At 39.4% G+C, this 26,202-nt stretch overlaps 1 protein-coding gene across 3 annotated transcripts in view; it reads right to left on the bottom strand.

Annotated features, from left to right (window-relative positions):
- Positions 1-26,202, bottom strand: part of ADAM22 (ADAM metallopeptidase domain 22) — a 243,068-nt gene that overhangs the window by 177,731 nt on the left and 39,135 nt on the right. For all 3 annotated transcript variants that reach the window (XM_007446746.1, XM_007446748.1, XM_007446747.1), the window contains exon 3: positions 23,948-24,024. In XM_007446746.1, coding sequence (XP_007446808.1) covers positions 23,948-24,024 — 77 coding nt within the window. The remainder of the gene's footprint in view (positions 1-23,947; positions 24,025-26,202) is intronic.

Raw genomic sequence — 26,202 nt, forward strand, 5'->3', positions numbered from 1 at the left:
AAAAAAATCAATCAACAGCAACAGCAAAAAATCTTCATAGGTTTCAATAGGATTTACCCACAAGATGCTATGTTTATTATGAGTGAGAACAGTTAAATTATTGAACCTTGAACAATAACAACAGAAAGTTCCTATATACATAAGGAGATGGGTGGCACACAGATACAGGGTTGGGGTCTGGACTATATCAAGATCATGAGAAATAAAACTGATAGCAGGAGGTGAGTGTCAGAGGGAAAATAGACTAGATCAGTGGTTCTCAAATCTGAACACACATCAAAATCACTCAGAGGGCTTTTGTTAAAACACCGTTTCCTGAGTCCTACTCCACCAGAAGTTCTGATTCAGTAAGTCTGTGTGAGGATCTTGAATGTTCATCTCTAACAAGTTCCCAGATGATGTGGAGGCTGCTATGCTGTTGGTCCAGGGACGAAACTGGGAAACCACTAGCTGGTCTAGAATAGGACCCAGGCATTGGTAGTTTTTACAATTCCCCAAGTAATTGTAATATGAAGCCAGAGTTGAGATCACTGGGCTAGGAAAACTGTTAATGAGGAAGACATTAATGTAGAAATTTTGCATGAATTTGCATGACTGGGAAAGATGAAAAAGGTAAGATGTCCCTGAGGGTGGGTTTGCAGGCTAGTTCATGGCCTGTGAGAAGAGTCCTTTTGGAATCAAAAGGAGAGCCCTTCTGGACATTGCCCAGTAGCAATCAGCAGTGTACTTCAGGGAAAACCCTAAGCCTCTCCATCCAGGCACTGGAATTTCCAAGATCAATTCTGCAGAGGGAGGAGTAAATCCACATCTGCTATTTCTCTAAAATCCTCTGGTATTCATATCCATGGCCATGTGTTACTAGTTAAATAAAAGACCTTTAAAAAACCACTGCCAGAGGACTGTTTCAAAGTCATTTCACCACTTTGACTTTGAAGAATATTTATTCGCATAATAAATTTTAATTAGGAAGTTTACGTGATTATGCACTTTAAATGCAAGGTACATAGCAAAGTGAGAAATGGGATTTTCTGTGACCTCTATTAAGCTTTGTTGTCTGTTACAATCTGAGCCACAAGCTTTAGAAAAGGAATTGGGGTGGGACCAGTCAGAAAAAAATATTTTTAAAAAAGAGATATGGATTACATCCACATCAAAATTAGATCCAGAGAGGCAGAAAGTACGGGGGGGAAGAATTACTCAAGCGACAGCAGGGTACCTGATCTCTGCAATGAAGTTTGGCTGAAGAATGACAATCATTTTCATTGTGGAATTGACCTGAATTAATACAAAACTACTCAAAATTTTTTTTTTTTTTTTTTTTTTTTTTTTTAACTGGATGTGGTCCTCTCACTGTTGTGGCCTCTCCCGTTGCGGACCACAGGCTCTGGACACGCAGGCTCAGCGGCCATGGCTTACGGGCCCAGCCGCCCCACGGCATGTGGGATCTTCCCGGACCGGGGCACGAACCCGTGATCCCTGCATTGGCAGGCGGACTCTCAACCACTGCGCCATCAGGGAAGCCCTCAAAATAATTTTTGTAAAAAGAGGAGAGGGGTTTTTTTTTTTAGTATGTTATTTATATCAGAAAACTTAGAAGCTTTCATTATTAAGATGGTTTGATTTTGTTTTTTCTCTAAATGATTATTGCTTAAGTGTTCAGAATCTCTCAGTGAAGTCTAGTGTAAATCTGGGTTCATGGGCTCAAATCATCCTTTGAATAGGGCAACTTCTATGCATACCATGCTTTTTGTGCAGTGAAAATTAAGAGACATCACAGTGCTTAAAATCCTTCTGTGTAGTCCTAGGTGGCCTGAAATACCACATTTTAGAGTCAGTCCTTGGAGGTACTCCAAAGAGGCTGAAAAGTCACATACATGGGCTAAGAAGGGGACTCGAACCAGGCAGCACATCATCATGGAATAATTTATCAGAGAACAGGTTCTTAACAGGACCAAGGTAGCTGGGTGATACCCAGCAGGGGACAGGACAGAGCGTACTTGATGGGTGAGGTAATGGAAAGGGTAAAGCAAGGGCTGGAAAGGCCTAAGGCATACTGACTTTCCTACAGAGGGAAGTGATGGGCTCTGGTGGGGTCCAGAGCAGCTGCAAGGCTGAATTTCACAGCATGCGCAGCTTTCCTGGTGAAACCTGACATTTGATACATCTAATCTGATCACTGTAACTACTTACAACAGAAGTTACTAAAATGAAAAAAAGTTAAAGCAATTTATTACAGGGTTTCAGTGGATATGAATAAGAAGAAGATGTACATGGGATTACAAAAGCCAATGAATAAAATTCAGTAAGAATTCCCAGGTTTTATTGTCACGTGACTCATTATTTTTGGTTAAGGCAGTCCCTCTCGGATCAAGGATAAAGGGATGTGCATTTGGCAGATCAGAGGGTTCTCATGTCAGCAGGTCTGTGGAATGAACTCAGCCTCAGTATTGCAATAGCACTCCAATCTATTCTTTGAAGGTCACCTTTACCCGATGTTCTCTTTGGCAGACTCTGTTGGCTACCTCTCAATATCCACTCCATATGCCACTAGCTAAGAGAAGAACCCTGAATGGGTCAGAGATCCTCCCTTCTCCCATATGACAGGAGAAAGATGAACTCACCCATCTCCAGGGTAACCCTGATTATTATCAACTCATCACAGAGACAATTTTCCTTTTGCCAAGGAGTGGTTTAACAGCGGTTTGACTCAATTCTGGCCAACAAGACTTTGGAAGTTTCAGTAAAAAGGCTTTTCCTGGATCCCCAGAGTGAGACAGAGAGGGAGAAGGTCTTTTTGTCTCCTCTGGACATGAGAGTGGCAAAGCAGCAGAGCTGGAGCCACGCCTGGGGCTGCCCAACCTCTGGACCAACAGTTACGTGAGATTAGAATCTCCTTTTATGTAAGATTCTTTGAGTCAGACTTTTCCATCATTTTTAACCCAAAAATTCCCAGCTAATTCATTATCAAAATGTGCTACAGGTAAACAATTTCATAATATAAATAAGTAAAGTCACCGCCTACAGTAAACCTAAAAACTTATACTACCTATGGGATTCAGGAATTATTTTTGAGAATCAAAGCCACTAATAAAAGAAGCTTCTTAATATGTAGCTCAAAACACACCAGGTTTTTGTTTTCACAATTAATCAGATTTCCATACTACTATCAAAGTTATCTTTCTGAATTTACGACTTAATCGCTTAAAAACTTTGACAGTCCTCCACTGCCAACCCGATAAAGTCCAGATAGTATGGCAATCAAGAACTCACTTGGACATACCTGTCAGGCCCCCAACCTATTATAATAGCTTAATCTCCTAGTTCCCCAGCTGCCTGAACTTTATACAACTCTGCCCCAAGGCACTTTCACATGACCATATCATTGTTCTCTTTTCTCTGCTTTAGATAAACCCTGTCCTAGCAAAATCTTACAACGCTTAATACTCAGAACAAAATATCAATTTTTCTGTGAAGTTTTATCAAAAGCTCTTTAATGGGCAAGATCGTTCATTCCCTCCCTGGATTGATACCACTAGAATCAGCTTTGATCATCTTGTACTATAGATCACTGGAGAGGTATTCGTTTCCTCCACACAGTCAAGAGTTACCTGAACACCAAGATCATTTCTCTGATCTGAGTTGAATCTGATTAGGGTTTACAGATTTCTAATCAAATCTCTTTTGGTTAGAAGAGAAAAAGACATGCAGAATTTCACTGGTAGGTAGGGAAACAAATGTAGGTCTTTTTTAATTGATTGTTTCAACCTTAAGGATATTAAGAACTTATTCCCTTAGAATTCTAATGTTGCTTTAAAATTCTGATTATCACCTCAAACCCTACTTATGGCTATTATAATATTGTTAAAGCAGATATATCTGAGATCCTGTATTTCACCTAATTTAATTATTATGTGTAAGGCAATCCTCCCGAAAGACAAGTAACTGGAATGCTTTTGTTACTGATTCATGTGTTGGTTCAGTATTTGATTAAAAATAAGAATAAGTGATAGCTGTCAGTCCTTGGCTTTTTTATGTAATAAGGTGATGATGATATACAATTGAATTAGCAAAATGAAGATAAGGATCAGTCTATTAACAAATAGAAATCAGTTCTAAAGTAAAAAGTGAACCTGGTTGTCCCAGAAGGCAAGAAGTCTTTCTTTTTTTTTTTTTTTGTTTTTGTTTTTTTTTTTTGCGGTACGCGGGCCTCTCACTGCTGTGGCCTGTCCCGTTGCGGAGCACAGGCAGCTCAGGCTCAGCGGCCATGGCTCACAGGCCCAGCCGCTCCGCAGCATGTGGGATCTTCCCGGACCAGGGCACGAACCCGTGTCCCCTGCATCGGCAGGCGGACTCTCAACCACTGCGCCACCAGGGAAGCTCCAAGAAGTCTTTCTTGTTGGCCCAGAAGGTAAAGAAGCACTTAAACATTAACGGGGTCATGTCAAAAGGACATAGGAGCCAAAATGAAAGGGTTCCCACTAGCCAACTTTGGGATAATTTGAGCATCACAAAAACTAATGACTGTGATCGAATGTAAACATTTCATAAATAAAAATGCACAAGTCTACCCTATGTTCAAATTTTTAAAAAGAGAGATGTACCTTTGTGTTTAGGGATCCATATATATATATAAGGGGTAAAACTATATAATGGTATAAACTATATAATGGTATAAATATGGACTTTATAAAAGGTTGTACCCAGTCTGTATTGGCCCTCTGGATACACAATAGATATTACCCCCTGCCTGAGAATAGTTAAGGTTAACACTCACAGGACAAGAGTATACAGTACAACCTGCCACATCAGATCTCATTGGCTGAGAACGTATGCCAACAGGTATTTTCACAGGGTGTGATAACAGATTCTTACATATTTTTTGTATGTGTGAGAAAATATTTCAGAGACAAAGAGCAACAAGCAGGCTCTATGCAGATGTCACCTGGGTAAGCATGTACCTTACACCTCACTCTACATAGTCTTTACTGTAAAACAAATATCGCTATTACAGAACAGGTGTCCCGTCACTCATGGGTGCAAAGATTTTGTTCACCCAATATTTTAACAATCGTATCATAAACTTAAATTATATTAAATAAATCTAGGGAATCCAATTTGCTGTACCTGCTGTCACAGTTCCCTGTGGTTGGGCTATACCACTCTCACTGCTAGATAATTTAACAGAGTTCAATAATTTGGCAACTGGGAGAAAAACAGCAGTGAGCTGGTAATTTAATCTTCAACATGTCTCCTAATCACTATAAAAGCACAAAAGAGTTTCTATGCAATTATGCAAAAACATTACACGTTTCATTGTTGTACATTAAGACTATTTACTATATCTAGCAAACTACATTTTCAGCTCATCTAATAAATCTGTAATACAAAAATATACATTAATCATTTTAACTATAAAAATAGTACTTCTATGGTATTTTCCTTGAAGAACTAACACCATAAATAGTCTTGGTTATATTGAATAATTCTGTGATTATTTTATTTACAATTTAAATAATGTGCTTACAATTATGCTGAAATCTCCAGACTCCCCTATTAAATGAGCAGATAATGCTAAAAACATCTCAAGGTCATATTTTAAAGACAATGTGTTTGCACTAAGGCTGTACTTTAAAAAGCCAGCCAGAAAGCAGAAAGCTTAAATAGACCAGTTTAATAAGAAGATGCACAGGGAGCTGACTCCACTACTCAGCTCCGATCTCTCCTTATAAAAGGGCTGACCTGAGCCTTGCAGTAGCTTCCTCCTCACCCATGAGCTTGGCCTTCTAAACCCTATAAAAGGCTCCAGCCCCTAGGGTCTGATTGCCTCTAGGATTCCTTCCAGATGCCCCTTCCAAAACAACTTCATGTCTTAGCTTTAGGATTGGCTCTCTGCCTTGGGTCACTTTCTGGCTCTTTGTCAGACATACCCAATGGCCCTTCCAGTGACTTCCAACCCAGTTTCCCTTTATTCTGGGCTTCGCAGCTGTCCCGCTAACAACCGAGGCTACCCTGGGCTAAGCCTAGGAGACTTTCTGCCTGTGAGAGGAAGTTGTAAAGTCTAGTTTTAGGATTCCTAGATTAAAACTACCACTTTTCAACTCAGAATAAACAAGAGGAAATGAAATATGCTTTAGCTAAGGCATAAGAGTTGTGAGGTCTACTTAAAGTTCCTTAGGGTATTCTACCAATAGTGGAATCCTACCCTTCAAAAAGTGTCAAAAGTTCAAGATATATTTCAAAGGTAGAGCTTTATTACGAACCAAAGAGCTTAAGATCATAATCATGAGAAGTATGAAACTCTTTCCAGATTTACCATGGACACGGAATGGAAAACCTGAAAGCTTAGCAACTGTTTATACTTGACACCACCCTGCCTGTGAAATAGAGCTTACAGAAAAACAGCTATTACTGCACCATTAAAAACTCAAAAGTCTACTCTGGAAACCAGTTTAGCATTTCTCAAAACAATTAAACATAAGCCTACCACAGGACTCAAAATTTCCACTTCTAGGTATCTACCTAAGAGAAATGAAAACTTAACATCCACACAGAGACTTACATGTGAATGTTCACAGCAGCATATTCATAATAGCCCCAAACTAGAAACAACAATAGAGAGATATAATGTGGTATATCTATACAATGAAGTAACACTCAACAATAAAAAGGATTAAGTACTGACACATCTACATCATAGATGAACTTCAAAAACATGCCAAAGAAAAGAGACACAAGAACACATGTTGTATGATTCCCTTTATATGAAATATACAGAAAAGGCAAATTTATAAAGATAAAAAGTAAATTAGTGATTGCCTGGGGCTAGAGATAGGAATGGGGATTAAGTTTAAATGGAAATGAGGGATATTTTTGGAGAGATGAAAAGTGTTTTAAAACTGATGTTATGGTAGGGCTTCCCTGGTGGCACAGTGGTTAAGAATCCACCTGCCAATGCAGGGGACACGGGTTAGAGCCGTGGTCTGGGAAGATCCCACATGCCATGGAGCAACTAAGCCCATGCACCACAACTACTGAACCTGCGCTCTAGAGCCTGCGAGCCACAACTACTGAAGCCCGCGCACCTAGAGCCGGTGCTCCATGACAAGAGAAGCCACCGCAATGAGAAGCCCGCGCACCACAATGAAGAGTAGCTCACTCTTGCCGCGAGCAACGAAGCAATGAAGACCCAAGGCAGCCAAAAATAAATAAATTAAATTTAAATGTAAATAAATAGATAAATAAAACTGATGTTATGGTAATGGTAATGGTTGCACCACTCAGTAAAGTTACTTTTAAAAAATCATTAAATTGTATAACGTGAAATGGATGAATTTTATGACAAGTAAAAATACCCCATAAAAATTTTTTTAAGCTTTTTTTAAAAATACATTTATTTATTTATTTATTTTTGGCTGTGTTAGGTCTTTGTTGCTGTGCGCGGGCTTTCTCTAGTTGCGGCGAGTGCAAGCTACTCTTCATTGTGGTGCGCAGGCTTCTCATTGTGGTGGCTTCTCTTGCAGAGCACAGGCTCTAGGTGTGTGGGCTTCAGTGGTTGTGGCAAGAGGGTTTCAGTAGTTGTGGCTCACAGGCTCTAGAGAGCAGGCTCAGTAGTTGTGGCACATGGGCTTAGTTGCTCTGTGGCATGTGGGATCTTCCCGGACCAGGGCTCGAACCCGTGTTCCCTACATTGGCAGGCAGATTCTTAACCACTGCGCCACCAGCGAAGTCCCTCAATAAAAAATTTTAATGAAAAGTCTTTAATTTTATGCAATAAATGTTTCTAAAAGTTTGTGCGTATTGGGTTATATTTGATAAGATAAGCACAAATAAAAGTAGCATTGGGAAAGAAGATATAATAATAGATACAGAAGAAATTTTAGAAATTATTTTCTAGAAAGCATGTGTGGGGAATTCCCTGGCTTCCCAGTGGCTACTCCACACTTCCACTGCCAGGGGCCCAGGTTCAATCCCTGCTTGGGGAACTAAGATCCCGCAAGCCATGCTCAACGATGTAGACAATTCTTTGGGAAAATGCAATTTCTCAAAGTTGACTTAACAAGAACTAGATGAATACATCAATACCCATCAAAAAATAGCTTATCAATGTCTTATCTATTAAAAGTGTTACAGGACCAGTCAGGATAAAGATAAGGACTTTTAAACATTAAAATATATATGTATGAGTCCTATACACACAAGATAATGTTTCAGGGAATTTTTTGTAAGTGAAAAATACCATTTTTTACAGCTTTTTAACCCTGATACCAAAAAAAAAAAAAAAAAGACTGATGCCGATCTCCTTTATGATTGCTGATGCAAAAATTCTAAATAATGTAACAGCAAAATTATTTTAGTAGTTAGTAATGGGGTACCTAAAGAGACTGGATCTTATAATTTTAAGCTATAAAGCTCCTTAAAATCAGTTGCAGCATTCTAAAATGATTGGGCAACCTTCCCTTTTTGGAGGGGCAGGTCCCCCTAGAAAACCCTCAGAGTTGTCTGAACTGTGGGGAAAGCCTGAACCAGTAGAGAAAAGCAATTACACTCACCTCAAGGTGTTAATTGCAGAGTTAAGCCACTACACGTCTGTTGCTTGTCAGACTGCTCCACTCCCAAAAACTGTCTGTCCTTGTCTAAGCACTGGATCAGAGGAAATTAGGAGCCCAAGTTAAAGGAGGAAGGCTGTGCAATCCTGATCTTTTCTTCACTTCATGCAGGAGGAACAACTGTGACAAGGAAATGTATTCGGTGCTCTGAGCTATAGGCACCCCACATGGGATATTGTTTAAAGTTAAATAAGCCATCCTTTGGGAAAAGTATTGTCAAGCCATGGGAGTCAAGTCAGATCACAACTCTGAAAGCAGGGGTTCAGTTTCACCTTCTGAGAGTGGATGTCCCCATTGCTTTTCACCTTGAAAGAAAATGTAAGGTGCCTTGGACCGGGAAAAGTAAGGACTTTCCCTTTTCTCTGCCTGGCTCTGAGCAGAGGATATGTCTGTGTGCTCCCAGTGGTATCAATGACCTCTACAAGAAGGCCTGTGGATGGGTTTGGACTTGTGGGTTCTTAGCGAGACCACTCCTGGCAGATATAGCAGCCATCACTGGTGGAGGACAGCTGTGCCCAGCAGCGCAGCTGTCACGAGGGTCAATGCGGGGGATCTATCAGAGGCAAGAATAGAGTGACAACATAAAAGACTAGAGAACAAATCTCACAAACAGTTGAGGGAAAAAAACACTTGGAGATGGAGGTAATTTACAGAAGGAAGGCAAGCTGGGACTTGTGCCATAGTAATTTAGATAAAAACAGGAGGTGTGATTCTATTTTATAGTCACAAGGAGAGAGGCCAGGAACAACGAGTTATCCAACATAACAATGTAGAGTTTATCCTCTACAGTCAAGAATAATTTCTAATAACAGGAAACATTACTGTACTAAATCACAATAAGTCAAATAAGAAATTCCATATGTTCACTTGCATTGATTAAAAAGGCATTCAATAAAATCTAATACCCATTCCTTTAAAAAAAAGAGAAAATGTAAACAAGATATAGGATGCTGGTTTAACTAGCTAAAGACTAGTTAAACTAGATAAACTAGATAAAGACTAGCTCTCAAAAATCAAGACTTGACATCCTACTTAACAGTAAATTCTAGAGATTTTCCTATTACCAAAAGAACCAAGACAAAAATGCTATTATCATCAAATAATAGAGTTCAGGAACTTCTAGAAAAAGCACTAAGATGCACAACAGTAATAAGAAGTATCATCTTGAAAAGAAAAATAAAGCTCTCATGATTTTCCAGTCATGTTATTGTCAAACTAGAAAACCCCAAAGAAACAATGAAAAATCATTAGCAATATTAAGAATGACACCAATAATTAATTATAAAATATGATGGAAAAAATATCCACAGTAGCAACAAAAAAAATACAATTCCCATGAATATGTTCTACATAAAATGTGCAGGACCTACAAAAACCAAAGTACTAAATTTTATCGATAGACAGAAAAAAGTTGCTTAAATTAAAAAAACCCAACAGCAACCACAATGATACTGATGGGGACTTAGTACCATAAAAGGTGTACTTTTCTCAAATTAAATGATCGGTTTAGTGACAGTCCAATTAAAATTCCTAAAAGAAAGTGACAAAATTACCCTAAATTTCCACCTAAGAAAAGGCAAAAATATGTAAGAAATTTTGCAAAATGAAACTAAAATAACAAGAGAGTTTTCCATGCTAGATACTGAAACACTTATATAGCTACAGTAAATAGTATGGTGGTACTAGGCCCAATAAGTAATGAATAGATCTTTAGAAGAGATTGCTTTGAGAAGACATTAAAATACACAATAAGTAAATACAATGAATAAAGGATCATAAGTCAGTGCAGAAAAGAATGAATAATGAAACTTATGGTGTAGAAAATACCAGTTACCTCTGCTTAGACTGTCATCCAAAGTCTTTCCTGTGGCCTAAGAGTATCCTTCTAACTTTCTACATGATTTGGGCCCTTCTACCTTTCCAACCTCATTTAATAACCTCTTGGCTCCAGTTCCAGCCTCCTAAGCCATCTTCCTGTCTCTCAAATATACTGTTTGTTCCTGCCTCAGGGCCTTGAAACCTGCTGTTCTCTCTGCCCCTTCAGTCAAAAGTCATCTCCTCAGAGATGGCCTGTCCCTGACAACCACTGCTCAAATAGCACCCTCACCTCCATATCAGGCACTTGCTATTAATGGCACTATCACTCTCTGAAATTATTTGTTTACATGTTCATTGTTTTTCTGACTAGAATGCAAACTCCCTAAGAATAGGGTACTTATTTCCTTGTTTGTCCTGAGACCTCAGGGTGTAGAAGAACTCTCAGAAATTACTAGAGGCTTAAGAAATGAATATATATGTATACATATGTATGTATGTATGTACACGTGTGTCTGCATTCATATGCATTGTGGTCATACAAGTGTGTGCCTTTTATATAAACATATGTGCACACATGTTTATATACACATATGTGTGCATAAAATGAAGATAAGGATGATTATTGATAAGAACTATTCAACACTGATTTGTGTTCTACACAAAAATTTTGTATTAAACGTACGTATAAACAAATACCATAATGAATTTAAACAGCAAGATAGTTACAGATTCATTAATAACAGTGAAAGATCTCATGCTTTTCATTATCATCACATAACATCATCATTTTTCATTATAATCTTATCCTCGTCACTTATTTTTATCTACACTGTAAGCATTCTATTTACCACATTGAAAATAGGGCATGGTTAAGTAAATGAGACTCTTCCAAACTTAACCTTCAATTCCAACTGAATTCATTCCCTGCCTTTTACCTATTGTGATTCCTACTTTCCTTGCAAATTCAAGAGTCCCAGTGGAAAGCAAGTGAAAGATCACTAATTGGCAGATGATTCCCCTAAATGAAAGAAGACAAGATGGACTTGCTCATGTGAATAGCATTTGGGTGTTCCTGACCTGGCTCCTGCTTCTCCTCCCACCCATCCTCATCTCCCACCCCTGGCTCTACATCCCCTCCCATCTGCAAGGGCAACCCATCTACTGACAGCTGTCACGTTTGAGTCCCTGTATGCCCTCCCTACCCCCCTGTGCCCCCGTGAAGTAGGATAAAAAAAGAGACTGATATAAGAATCACAGAGTGAGAGAAACTATTTTTGTTTTCATTGAAATAAGATAAAAGTGAAAAAATCTATTTTTTCAAAAGCCAAAATTTAAGAATTGGATCATCTCAAGATCTGATAGCTGGACAGCAGAATCCCTTCCACATACACACAACTATATTTAAAATAGATAACCAACACTGTTAATCAACCATACTTCAATATAAAATAAATATTTTTATAAATTATCGACAAAAAAAAGATGGGTTCTCTCTTTATCGTTATGTGTTTCACATTCTAAAACAACCAACTACAGTCCACGTGGAGTATTTGCTTCTTTGCATGGTGTGTTGTGTGGGGTGTGTGTATGTGTATACGTGGTTTATTTCTGTCAGTTCACCAGTTGTAAAAAAACAAGGAGATCTGAAAAGAAATTTTTTCAATATTCTTGCATTGCTTTCGGCAGTTTAATTATCCACTTAGTGAAGAAGACGGAGAGAGTTACAGGAACAGACCTGGCCTGAATTACTTCAATAATAGAGTTAAATATCTTTATTGACTCTTATCTTTTCTTTTCTTTTCTTTTTTTTTATAGAGCAGGTTCTTATTAGTTATCTATTTTATACATATTAGTGTATATATAGAAATCCCAACCTCTCAATTCATCCCACCACCACCACCCCCCAACTTTCCCCCCTTGGTGTCCATACATTTGATCTCTACATCTGTGTCTCTATTTCTGCCTTGCAAAGTGGTTAATCTGTACCATTTTTCTAGATTCCACATATAGGCATTAATATATTTGTTTTTCTCTTTCTTACTTCACTCTGTATGACAGTCTCTAGGTCCATCCACATCTCTACAAATGACCCAGTTTCATTCCTTCTTATGGCTGAGTAATATTCCATTGTATATATGTACCACATCCTCTTTATGCATTCGTCTGTTGATGGGCATTCAGACTGCTTCCATGACTGGCTATTGTAAATAGTGCTGCAATGAACATTGGGGTGCATGCGTCTTTTGGAATTATGGTTTTCTCTGGGTATATGCCCAGTAGTGGGATTGCTGGGTCATATGGTAATTCTATTTTTAGTTTTTTAAGGAACCTCCATACTGTTCTCCATAGTGGCTGTATCAATTTACATTCCCACCAACAGTGCAAGAGGGTTCCCTTTTTTCCACACCCTCTCCCGCATTTGTTGTGTGTAGATTTTCTGATGATGCCCATTCTAACCAGTGTGAGGTGATACCTCACTGTAGTTTTGATTTGCATTTCTCTAATAATTAGTGATGTTGAGCAGCTTTTCATGTGCCTCTTGGCCATCTGTATGTCTTCTTTGGAGAAAGGTCTATTTAGGTCTTCAACCCATTTTTGGATTGGGTTGTTTGTTTTTTTAATGTTGAGCTGCATGAGCTGTTTATATATTTTGGAGATTAATCCTTAGTCCGTTGATTCATTTGCAAATACTGTCTCCCATTCTTAGAGTTGTCTTTCCGTCTTGTTTACAGTTTCCTTTGCTGTGCAAAAGCTTTTAATTTTCATTAGGTCAGATTTGTTTAGTTTTCTTTTTACTTCCATTACTCTAGGAAGTGGGTCAAAAAGATCTTGCTATGATTTATGTCAAAGAGTGTTCTGCCTATGTTTTCCTCTAAGAGTTTTACAGTGTCTGGTCTTACATTTAGGTCTTTAATCCATTTTGAGTTTATTTTTGTATATGGTGTCAGGGAGTGTTCTAATTTCATTCTTTTACATGTAGCTGTATAGTTTTCCCAGCACCACTTATTGAAGAGACTGTCTTCTCCATTGTACATCCTTGCCTCCTTTGTCATAGATTAGTTGACCATAGGTGCGTGGGTTTATCTCTGGGCTTTCTATCTGTTTCCATTGATCTGTATTCCTGTTTTTGCACCAGTACCATATTGTTTTAATTACTGTAGCTTTGTAGTATAGTTTAAATTTGGGGAGTCTGATTCCTCCAGCTCTGTGTTTTTCCCTCAAGATTGCTTTGGCTCTTTGGGGTCTTTTGTGTCTCCATACAAATTTTAAGATTTTTTGTTCTAGTTCTGTAAAAAATCTCATTGGTAATTTGATAGGGATTGCATTGAATGTGTAGATTGCTTTGGGTAGTAGAGTCATTTTCACAATGTTGATTCTTCCAATCCAAGAACATGGTATATCTCTCCATCTGTTTGTGCCATCTTTGATTTCCTTCACCAGTGTCTTATAGTTTTCTGAGTACAGGTCTTTTACCTCCTTAGGTAGGTTTATTCCTAGGTATTTTAGTTTTTTGTTGCCATGGTGAATGGGATTGTTTCCTTAATTTCTCTTTCATATCTTTCATTGTTAGTGTACAGGAATGCAAGAGATATCTGTGCATTAATTTTGTATCCTGCAACTTAACCAAATTCATTGATTAGCTCTAGTAGTTTTCTGGTGACATCTTTAGGGTTATCTGTGAATAGCATCATGTCATCTGCAAACAGTAACAGTTTTATTTCTTTTCCAATTTGTATTATTTTATTTCTTTTTCTTCCCTGATTGCCATGGCTAGGACTTCCAAAACTTTGTTGAATAATAGTGGTGAGAGTGGACATCCTTGTCTTGTTCCTGATCTTAGAGGAAATGCTTTCAGTTTTTCACCATTGAGAATGATGTTTGCTGTAGGTCTGTTGTATATGGCCTTTATTATGTTGAGGTAGGTTCCCTCTATTCCCACTTTCTGGAGATTTTTTATCATAAATGGTGGTGAATTTTGTCAAAAGCTTTTTCTGCATCTATTGAGATGATCATATGGTTTTTGTTCTTCAATTTGTTAATATGGTGCATCACACTGATTGACTTGCATATATTGAAGAATCCTTGCATCCCTGGGATAAATCCCACTTGATCATGGTGTATGATCCTTTTAATGTGTTGCTGGATTCTGTTTGCTAGTATTTTGTTGAGGGCTTTTGCATCTATATTCATCAGTGATATTGGCCTGTAATTTTCTTTTTTTGTAGTATCTTCATCTGGTTTTGGTATCAGGGTGATGGTGGAATGAGTTTGGGAGTAGAATGAGTTTGGGAGTGCTCCTTCCTCTGCAATTTTTTGAAAGTTTGAGAAGGACAGGTGTTAGCTCTTCTCGCCTGTGAAACCACCTGATCCTGGACTTCTGTTTATTGGAAGATTTTTTTTTTTTTAAGAAGATGTTGGGGGTAGGAGTTTATTAATTAATTTATTTATTTTTGCTGTGTTGAGTCTTCGTTTCTGTGTGAGGGCTTTCTCTAGTTGTGGCGAGCGGGGACCACTCTTCATCATGGTGCGTGGGCCTCTCACTAATGCGGCCTCCCTTGTTGTGGAGCACAGGCTCCAGACGCGCAGGCTCAGTAGTTGTGGCTCACAGGCCTAGTTGCTCCGTGGCATGTGCAGTCCTCCCAGACCAGGGCTGGAACCCGTGTGCCCTGCATTAGCAGGCAGATTCTCAACCACTGCGCCACCAGGGAAGCCCTGTTGGAAGATTTTTAATCACAGTTTCTATTTCATTACTTGTGACCGGTCTGTTCATATTTTCTATTTCTTCCAGGTTCAGTCTTGGAAGGTTATACTTTTCTAAGAATTTGTCCATTTCTTCCAGGTTGTCCATTTTATTGGCATAGAGTTGCTTGTAGTAATCTCTTAGGATGCTTTGTACTTCTGTGGTGTCTGTTGTAACTTCTTTTTCATTTCTAATTTTATTGATTTAAGTCCTCTCCCTCTTTTTCTTGATGAGTCTGGCTAATGGTTCATCAATTTTGTATATCTTCTCAAAGAACCAGCTTTTAGTTTTACTGATCTTTGCTATTGTTTTCGTGGTTTCTATTTCATTTATTTCTGCTCTGATCTTTATGATTTCTTTCCTTCTACTAACTTTGGGTTTTGTTTGTTCTTCTTTCTCTATTTCCTTTAGGTGTAAGGTTAGATTGTTTTTTGAGATTTTTCTTGTTTCTTCAGGTAGGCTTGTATTGCTATAAACTTCCCTCTTAGAACTGCTTTTGCTGCATCCCATAGGTTTTGGATCATCATGTCTTTGTTGTCATTTGTCTCTAGGTGTTTTTTTACTCCCTCTTTGATTTCTTCAGTGGTCTCTTGGTTATTTAGTAATGTATTAATTAGCCTTCATTTGTGTGTTTTTACGGTTTTTTCCTGTAATTGATTCCTAATCTCATAGCATTGTGGTCGGAAAAGATGCTTGATATGATTTCAGTTTTCTTAAATTTACCAAGGCTTGATTTGTGACCCAAGATGTGATCTATTCCATAGAATGTTCCATGTGCACTTGAGAAGAAAGTGTAATCTGCTGTTTTCAGATGGAATGTCCTATAAATATCAATTAAATCTACCTGGTCCGCTGTGTCACTTAAAGCTTGTGTTTACTTATTAATTTTCTGTTTGGATGATCTGTCCATTGGTGTAAGTGAGGTGTTAAAGCCCCCGTTATTATTGTGCTAGTGTTGATTTCCTCTATTATGGCTCTTAGCATCTGCCTTATGTGTTGAGGTGCTCCTATGTTGGGTGCATATATATTTATAATTGTTATACCTTCTTCTTGGATTGATCCCTTGATCATTATGTAGTGTCCTTCCTTGTCTCTTATAACATTCTTTATTTTAAAGTTTATTTTACCTGATACGAGTATGGCTACTCCAGCTTTCTTTTGTTTGTTTGTTTTTATTTGTTTTTTTTTTTTGTGGTACACGGGCCTCTCACTGTTGTGGCCTCTCCCGCTGCGGAGCACAGGCTCCGGACACGCAGGCTCAGCAGCAATGGCTCACGGGCCCAGCCGCTCCGCGGCATGTGGGATCTTCCCGGACCTGCACACGAACCCGTGTCCCCTGCGTCGGCAGGCGGACTCTCAACCACTGCGCCACCAGGGAAGTCCTCCAGCTTTCTTTTGATTTCCATTTGCATGGACTATCTTTTTCCATTCCCTCACTTTCAGTCTGTATGTGTCCCTAGGTCTGAAGCGGGTTTTTTGTAGACAGCATATGTATGGGTCTTGTTTTTGTATCCATTCAGCAAGCCTGTGTCTTTTGGTTGGAGCATTTAATCCATTCACGTTTAAGGTCATTATCGATATGTATGTTCCTATTACCATTTTCTTAATTGTTTTGGGGTTTTTTTTGTAGGTCCTTTACTTCTCTGTGTTTCCCACTTAGAGTAGTTCCCTTAGCATTTGTTGTAGAGCTGGTTTGGTGGTGCTGTATTCTTTTAGCTTATGCTTGTCTGTAAAGCTTTTGATTTCTCCATCGAATCTGAATGAGACCCTTGCTGGGTAGAGTAATCTTGGATGTAGGTTCTTCCCTTTCATCACCTTAAATATATCGTGCCACTCTCTCTGGCTTGTAGAGTTTCTGCTGTTAACCTTATGGGAGTTCCCTTGTATGTTATTTGTCGTTTTTCCCTTGTTGCTTTTAATAACTTTTCTTAGTCTTTAATTTTTGTCAATTTGATTACTATGTGTCTCGGCATGTTTCTCCTTGGGTTTATCCTGCCTGGGACTCTGCACTTCCTGGACTTGGGTGGCTACATCCTTTCCCATGTTAGGGAAGTTTTCGACTATAATCTCTTCAAAGATTTTCTCTGGTCCTTTCTCTCTCTCTTCTCCTCTGGGACCCCTATAATGCGAATGTTGTTGCGTTTAATGTTGTCTGAGAGGTCTCTTACACTGTCTTCATTTCCTTTTTTTTTTTTTTTCGTTCTGTTCCATAGCAGTGAATTCCACCATTCTGTCTTCCAGGTCACTTATCCGTTCTTCTGCCTCAGTTGTTCTGCTATTGATTCCTTCTAGTGTATTTTTCATTTCAGTTATTGTATTGTTCATCTCTGTTTGTTTGTTCTTTAATTCTTCTGGGTGTTTGTTCTTTAATTCTTCTAGGTCTTTGTTAAACATTTCTTACATCTTCTCGATCTTTGCCTCCATTCTTTTTCCAAGGTCCTGGATCATCTTCACTATCATTATTCTGAATTCTTTTTCTGGAAGATTGCCGATCTACACTTCATTTAGTTGTTTTTCTGGGGTTTTATCTTGTTCCTTGATCTGGTACACAGTCCTCTGTCTTTTAGTTTTGTCTATCTTTCTGTGAATGTGGTTTTCGTTCCATAGGCTGCGGGATTGTAGTTCTTCTCGCTCCTGCTGTCTGCCCTCTCGAGCCTTTTCTTTCTGAGGACTCTTTCACAATAAAGTATAACAACAGTTCTTGACCTCTAGAAAGATCCAATGTGGCCGCAGGACTACTTTGACCAGGCCAGGCCATATGATTGGTTTTATTAACATATCTGTCCCAAAGAGTGAAATTTCATACCTGTGAAAAATTTCACCCCTTGAAGGAGTTGAGAACTGCTTCCCACCCTTCACAGTCTTAATAACACAGGAACTGGCTGTGCTTTTCATTTTTAACCATCCCATAGTCTTCATCTGCCTCCTGTACAAGTTACAACCTAAAGGTTGAATTAGTATATAATTTGGTTACAGATAACCTTGTTTACTGAACATTTAGAAGGAATATTATATAATGATACTTTTCCTTCCTTCCAATCTAAAAGTATGTATTATTGGATGTATCCTGCAACCGGAATCCAGCTACACAAGCTGGAATCCAGCTACACAAATTACTTAATTTGTCTCCAGTTTCAAACAAGACAAAAAACTGTACCTGTTCCATAGCCCTATAAATTGCTTCATAAGGAAAAAAGCTTAGGTTAAAGAGTTCCCAAGATGGTGGAGTAGGAAGACCCCACGCTCACCTTCTCTCAGGGTCTCTCACACCAATATGACAACTGTTTACAAGAAACTGGGCTTCCCTGGTGGGGCAGTGTTTAAGAATCCACCTGCCAATGCAGGGGACGTGGGTTTTTGCCCTCATCCGGGAAGATCCCACATGCCGCGGAGCAACTAAGCCCGCGCGCCACAACTACTGAGCCTGAATGCCACAACTACTGAAGCGTGCACACCTAGAGCCCATGCTCCACAACAAAGAGAAGCCACTGCAATGAGAAGCCTGTGCACTGCAGAGCAGCCCCAACTTGCTGCAACTAGAGAAAGCCCACACATAGCAACAAAGACCCAATGCAGTCAAAAAATGAAAATAAATTTATATACAAGAAACTACCAATGTGAAAGACCAGAGCCTATCAGAAAAGACCTTCTACAGCTGAAGATAGAAAGAAGGAACCACAGAGAGACAGGAGGGGCAAAATTGCGAAAGAGTCCAGACCCATACCAAAGGGTGCGCGAGCCACAAACGGGAGAATAGCTATAATTGCAAGGATTCTTCCCAAGGGGAGAGGGGTTGGAGCCCTACATTGTGCTCCCCAACCCGAGGGTCCAGTGACAGGAAAATGAGCCCCCAGAATGTTTGGCTTTAAAGGCCAGCAGGGATTACTTTTGCGGGAGCCAAAGGGCTGTGGGAAATAGAAACTCCACTCTTAAAGGGTACACACAAAATCTCACATACTCTAGGACTCAGGGAAGAAGTAGTCATTTGAAAGGAACCTGTGGCAGACCCACCTGCTGATATTGGAAAGTGTTCCAGAGAGGCAGGAGGAAACTGGAGACCGAGACACGGGCGGCAGCCATTTTGGGGAGCTTATTCTACCACGGAGACACTGGAACCATTCTGGAGCCCTCCCTCCAGCTTATTAGCTCCAAGAACCAGACCCGTCCCCACTCACCAGCCTGCAGGCACCAGTACTGAGACATCTCAGGCCAAGTGACTAGCTGGGAGGGGACACAGACCCACCACCAGCAGGCCAGCTGCCTGAAGACCTGCTGAGCCTATAGCAATCCTGGATACAGCCCTATCCATCAGAGATTCCAGGACGTGGCCCCACACACCAGGGTGCAAACACTAGATCCGGGACCCCCCAGGGTCCTTCAGCTAGAGACATGGGGAGCCTGCTCCATCTGCAGTGCACAGGCACCAATCCCAGAACCCCCTGGGCTATATCCCTGCCCATCAGCCAGCCAGTTCTAGCCTTGGTACCAGCCTCACCCACCAGCAGGTGGACATCTGCCCCCAAACAATGGTAGCCCTGCAGCCTGCCATGGCAGGACCCAGTCCTCTCACCAGCAGGCCAGCCCTAACCCTGAGACACCTTGGGGCCCTCAGCCAGTCGCCCCAGGATCTGACCCCATTCTTCAGCAGGGAGACACAACTTTGGGATACCCTGGACCCTGCAGCCAGCTGTATCAGGAACTGGCCCCACCCAACAGTGATCCAACACCAGCTCTGGGAGCCCTGGACCCTGCAGCCAGAGACCCCAGGACTAGACCCTGCCCAGCAACAGGTCAACTCCAGATTTGGGACACCTTGGGCACCTCAGCCAATGGCCCTGGGATCTAGCCCCACCCACTAGCTTTGGGACCCCCAGGGCCCTTCAGTCAGAGTCCCCAGGACCCAGCTCCACCCACCAGTGAGCCAGCACTAGCCCTGGGACTCGCTGGGGTTCCACAGCCAGGCTTGTCATTACGCAGCCCTACCAACAAGTGGCCAGCAGCCTCCACACAAGGCAGGGCCCGACAACCAGCTGAACAGGGGGCCAGCCATGCTGACCAGCACGTCCACAGTAGTCCACCCACCACAACAGAAGGACCCACACAGGCCACATAGGGGGAACCCCTAGAGTACATAGCTCTGGTTAGCAGACCTGCTGAAACGTATATCTCCTACAAAAGGCCACTTCTCTAACACTGGGAAACATAACCAACCTACCAGATACAAAGGATGAAATTTTGCATTTTCCACAACATGGATGGACCTAGAGGGTATTATGCTTAGTGAAATAAGTCAAACAAAGACAAATACTTTACGTTGTCATTTATATGGGGAACCAGAAAATAAAATAAATGAATCAATATATCAAAACAGAAACAGACTCACAGATATACAGAACAAACTAGTGGTTTCCAGTGGGGCTAGGGAAGAAGCGGGGAGGGGCAACATAGGGGTAGAGGATTAAGAGGTAAAGATGACTATGTATAAAATTAATAATCTACAAGGATATATTGTACAGCACAGGGAGTGTAGTCATTATTTTATAATAACATCAAGTGGAGTAGTTTTGAATCACTATGTTGTACACCTGAAACGACTATAATATTGTAAATCAGCTATCCCTCAATAAAAAAAACCGTTTTAAGAAGAAAAAGTAAAAAAAAACAACCAACCAACAAACTACATTAAGTAAATGTTAGTAAGCATATGAGTGAGGAAAAAAAAGAAAGGAAGGAAGGAACGGAGGGAGGGAGGGAGGGAGGGAGGGAGGGAGGAAGGAAGGAAGGAAAACTTAAAGAGCATCACCGATTTTTCATCTTTCTGCTCCTTAACCAATATAACCACTAGACAATATATAAAGTGAAACCATGAAATAAAAACATTCTCCATAAAAATAAGAAAAAAAACCTTTGTATCAAATCATCCTAGACCATAAAGCATAAAGAAAATAGATACCTGACATCTATGTTTAATATAGATACCAGGCCAAAAAACAAAAAACTTTACATGTTTCTCAGCCCAGGAAATCTCTATTTATGCTATTATTTTATCCTTTGCAATAAGAAGAATGGAGCTCCTTTGTACTGCAGTAAGAAGAAGGGAGGTTCTTGCCAGTATCTAGAAAGAAATTTTGCTTCACCCTTCATATTCTAAGCTTCATGCCCTGATAAGTATGGCCATATGTGTCTCCCCTTCAGGAACAGAAAACTATAGTGCTCGGATTCCTCCAGAGGAAGTGAGATGGCTTGGGCAGAATGAATAAATATCCTATCTTCATTGGGGTACTGAAAGTCAAGGCATTACAGATGTCAGAAACCAGAAAACAAGGCAGCGGGTATCTACCAGAACCATGATTTGAAGGAATGGAAAGGAGTCATTGAAATAGAGACCTAGGAACCTGACTTTCCAAATCATACCTAGATGTGTACGCTCAGCTTTTTTAGAAGCCAGCCCCAAACATCTGCCCTCTTTCTTTTTTTCTGCTTCACTCTTCCCCAATTGACAGCCTCCACCCTCATCCATCATCTCCTCTGTCTCCTGGCCTATTCCAGCCTTTAGTTTCTAAGTCAATATGACTTCCCAACCTAGAATTTAGTGCCTATTCTGGGCTAAGGATACAACAATAAATGAAAAAACATCTCAGCCCTCAGTGAGCTTAAATTCTAGATGGAGGAAAAAGATAAAAAAATAATAAATTTAAAAATTTTTTTAATAAATTAAAAATTAAAATACAGAGAATTAGTTGACTATATGACAATGATGGTCATCAAATTTTTGACCTGCAAAAATGGCAATTTCATGAGTCAACCTTTATATTAAATTGTGATAACATTTTAAAAATTAAGCAAGAGAGAATAGGTAGTAGGGTGTATGGGAAAGTGAGCACAGAGAGGGTTACAACTTAAAACAGGGCAATCAGTGTCTAAGTGGTAGAATTATATGAGATTGTTTTTCTACTCTTTCATTATTTCTCTAAGGAGCATGCATTCCTTCATAATGAGTATTTTAAAACTTTATGACATTAAAATTGCTGACAAACTGAAATGAGTCATACAAACATGTAAATTTTAGGGTATTTACATCAAGCAAGAATATAAGATACAGATCATATTAACACAATCTTATTCACGCCCTATGAAATTAGGGTAAAATACAGTGTGGTATAAAACATCTAATATTTATGTTCTAGGCCATAAATTTTAAAAATAAGAAGGAAACTATTTTAATGAGTATTGTAGAAATACAACTTATGTTACATTTTTTAAATGTGCATGATCAAAGAACAAAACACTCTCATTGTTAGATCAGCCAAATAACAGACTGCCATCTAACACATGCCTTTCAGTATTTAAACTGTTTGTGAAACAAAAATGTGGGGAGAGGGAAGCACTACTTACAAAATGTACCTATCTACAAGGCAGCTTAATTAAAAAATAAACTAATATATAACTTAAACACTAAAACAATAACTATGGTATGATGACAACTTTTTAAATAAATTCCAGAAAAATTAGGATACTAGTAAAATTAATTATTAAATTAATTAAACATAGACTAAAATCTAAAAGGAAGACATGAATTCTCCTGAATACTGATTGACCTCACTCAATAATCTTAACAGTGCACATGTGCCCTTTCCTCAAAGGAAATCTCTAAACCAGCACTGTGCAACAGAACTTTCTGTAATGTTGGAAATGTTCTGCCTTGTCCTATAAGGTAACCACTAACTACACATGGCTACTGAGCATTTGAAATGCGGTTCATGCAACTAAGAAACAGAATTTTTTATTTTATTTTAATTATTTAATTTTAATTTAAACAGCCACAAGAGGCTAGTGGCTACCTATCCAGATAGTACAGCTCTAAGAACTGCCTCTTACATCCTTTTTTTTATTAACTCAGAGTCTTCCACCTGGCTGATTCCCCACTGTAGACAAATTAGGCCCTAGTTCTCACTCTCGGTCTACCGTACTGTGCTCCTGGCCTCAAACTTTCTTCCTAAGTTGTTGCACAGCTGATTTCAGCAAAGCTGTGGTCCAGTGCTGCTCAGCTCAGAAACACTGGCTGACAGAGCCCTGGTCTCTTCCTGCTTGCCCAGGATAAGAAGTGGGATACTAATGCTTTTTTTAAAAAGTGAATAGACAACTAAATGTCCTGTAAGACTTCTTAGATACTAACCCAGAGGGAAGAGATTAAATCCAGTGATTCATCAAAAGCCACTCCCAAACTTAAAATTCTACTATCCCAAACCTAAAATTCTAGGTAATGACAATTTCAAAAATTATATAGTATTTACAGAATAATTCCAGTACCTTAAACCTTACAAAACTCAACTCCCAAATCAAAGCATCTAATGGCATTATTTGGAATCACACTATCATGCAACCACTCCCCTGACTCACTGAGCAAAAAGGGTAACTAACCTCTTCTGCTGTTCTTAAGAAAGATGTTTTAATACTCAAAGTATTATTTTCCTAATTTACTGTCATTCATAGGAACTTAGGTCATATATATCTTTATGCAAAATATTGGAGTAAATCTTTCCCTCAATTTTACATTCTTAAAGCTGTTACAGTTGTTCAATTTCAAGCAGATACCCATTTTCTGTTATTTACCAGACTTTATAACTTACAGTCAATAGATACAATAGTTTTAAATATAGTATTTAACTGATATTGGAAAACGAAGTAAAATATACTAAGAAAAAAAATTTTACAGCAGGATAAGAAACTGGATTCAATGTGTGTATCTGAAAACAGTGAGTGCAGCTCAAGAAAAACTTACTGATTTAGCAGGACATCAAGAATAAACGATGTTCCAAAGGCACCCAGCAGGAAGCTTGCCTGGTCAACGTGAGTCAACTGCAATATCAGAAAGATAAAAGGTATTTATTATTCAGCCACAGAGATCAAATGATAAGCACTTCTCATGATCATTTGAAAGTTTTATAATATAAATTAGAAAACCAGTTCAACATAGAAATTAAATAAAAACAGTAAAATTTGCACCTTCTTAGAAGCTATTCACTAATCTAAAGTACCACTTAATCAAGGAGGGCAAGTACCCTCCCTTTCTGCTTTATCTCAAGTGGTTAAACATTTCATTTCCAAGAAGACTGAACGACATTTCATTCTGTTTTAGATGACTGACTCCTTTAAAATTAAGCTTTGTAGATTAAAAAAGAAATAAGGAAAAATGTGTTCAATACAAGAGTATATTAAGATGATGAATGTGATCTATTTACAAGGAAGACATCTAAACTTCTAAAAAACCCTTTTCATCCTATCTCAAATACATACTTTCAAAGTAATAGTTCAGTTCTAATTTACCAAATGTAATTTCATAGAGGTTTCCACAATTTCCTAAGAGAAAAACTGAGCCTCTGCCCATCTACTGCAAACATCACCCATCAAAAGTTTATTGGGAAAAAAATCACTATTTCCTATGCCAATCTAGGGACTACCAGAGAAAATCACAAGGGACTCTAAAAAACATACAGTGTTACCAATAACATTAATATTAGCATATTGAATAACCACATGTAATAATTGAAAAGAAAGGAGGAAGGAAGCAGAACTATTTATTTTATTTATTTATTTATTTATTTATTTGCGGTACGCGGGCCTCTCACTGTTGTGGCCTCTCACGTTGCGGAGCACAGGCTCCGGACGCTCAGGCTCAACAGCCATGGCTCACGGGCCCAGCCGCTCCGCGGCATGTGGGATCTTCCCGGACTGGGGCACGAACCCGCGTCCCCTGCATCGGCAGGCGGACTCTCAACCACTGCGCCACCAGGGAAGCCCAGAAGTATTTATTTTGACTCCCCATGTTAACAGTAGCTATACCCGAGCAGTAGAACTATAAATTATTTGATTTTTTGGTTCATATTTGTCTATAGTATCCAAAATTTCTACAATAAACATGTATAATTCCTGCAGTGAGAAAAGAAAACATACACTATTTTAGAGATATAAACCATCTGAGCAACTGTATTTATGTAGCAAGTGAGGCAGATGGTCGTGCTGCTCCCCGAGAACCAGCGCATCTTAGGAAGGGACATTCTAGGATTCTGTGGGGCACAAAGGGCACCTCAATCATACCTAGGATTTTCACACTCATTAAGCTATGGTATCAGGAGAAAGGAGAGTGCTTAATAATCATAAAGCTTTCTGGAAACAGAGGATAACATTTCCATTTTAAAATCTTTGAAATAAGTGGGAGTGGGAGAATGCCACACCTCAGTTGCTAACACATTCCAATCCTCATGAAACCGCAAGGATGAAGAACTACCTGGATACTTCTTAGCCTCATTAAACATCCAACCCTAACTCCTCACTCTTCCCAATTAACACCCAGGTTATCACCAAATTCTGGCTTCTTTTTTCTTTTTATGATGGTTCTTGGATCCACACTTTACTCTTCATTTTCATACCTGCCACAGTTCATATCCTCCCTGATTTTCCTAAAACTGACTCCTTACCAAAACCCCAAATGTAAGTCCTATATTTTCTACTACATCAAACACAAACTTTCTCTCTCTGCATATCAAGATCCTCCACAATCACCTCCCCCACCCCAGACATAACAGCACACAAGTTCCCAAGGACCCACCCATATCCCATTCACACTCAGTTCTCTCTTCTACTCTTTAATTCCACAAACTATGTGCATTCCAACTCTTTCTATAGCTTTCATTCATCACTTGTGCTTTTCCAAACCAGACCCTGGGGTAGTGATCTTCACCATGGCCATTTCCCAGAAATGGCCCTATTCATCCTTCAAGACTTAGATCAAGTTCCTTTTTGTATTAGTCTACCCGGGGCTACCATAAGAAAGTACCACAGATCGGATGATGTAAACAACAGAAATTTGCTTTCTCACAGTTCTGGAGGCTGGAAGTCCAAGCTCAAGGTGTTGGCAGATTTGGTTTCTCCTGAGGCCTCTCTCCTTGGCTTGCAGATGGCCACATGGTTTCCTCTCTATGCATGTGTACCCCAGGTCTCTCTCTCTCTCTCTCTCTCTCTCTCTCTCTCCCCCTC

This window comes from Lipotes vexillifer, unplaced genomic scaffold (assembly GCF_000442215.2).
Source record: "Lipotes vexillifer unplaced genomic scaffold, Lipotes_vexillifer_v1.1 scaffold617, whole genome shotgun sequence".
NCBI lineage: Eukaryota > Metazoa > Chordata > Mammalia > Artiodactyla > Lipotidae > Lipotes > Lipotes vexillifer.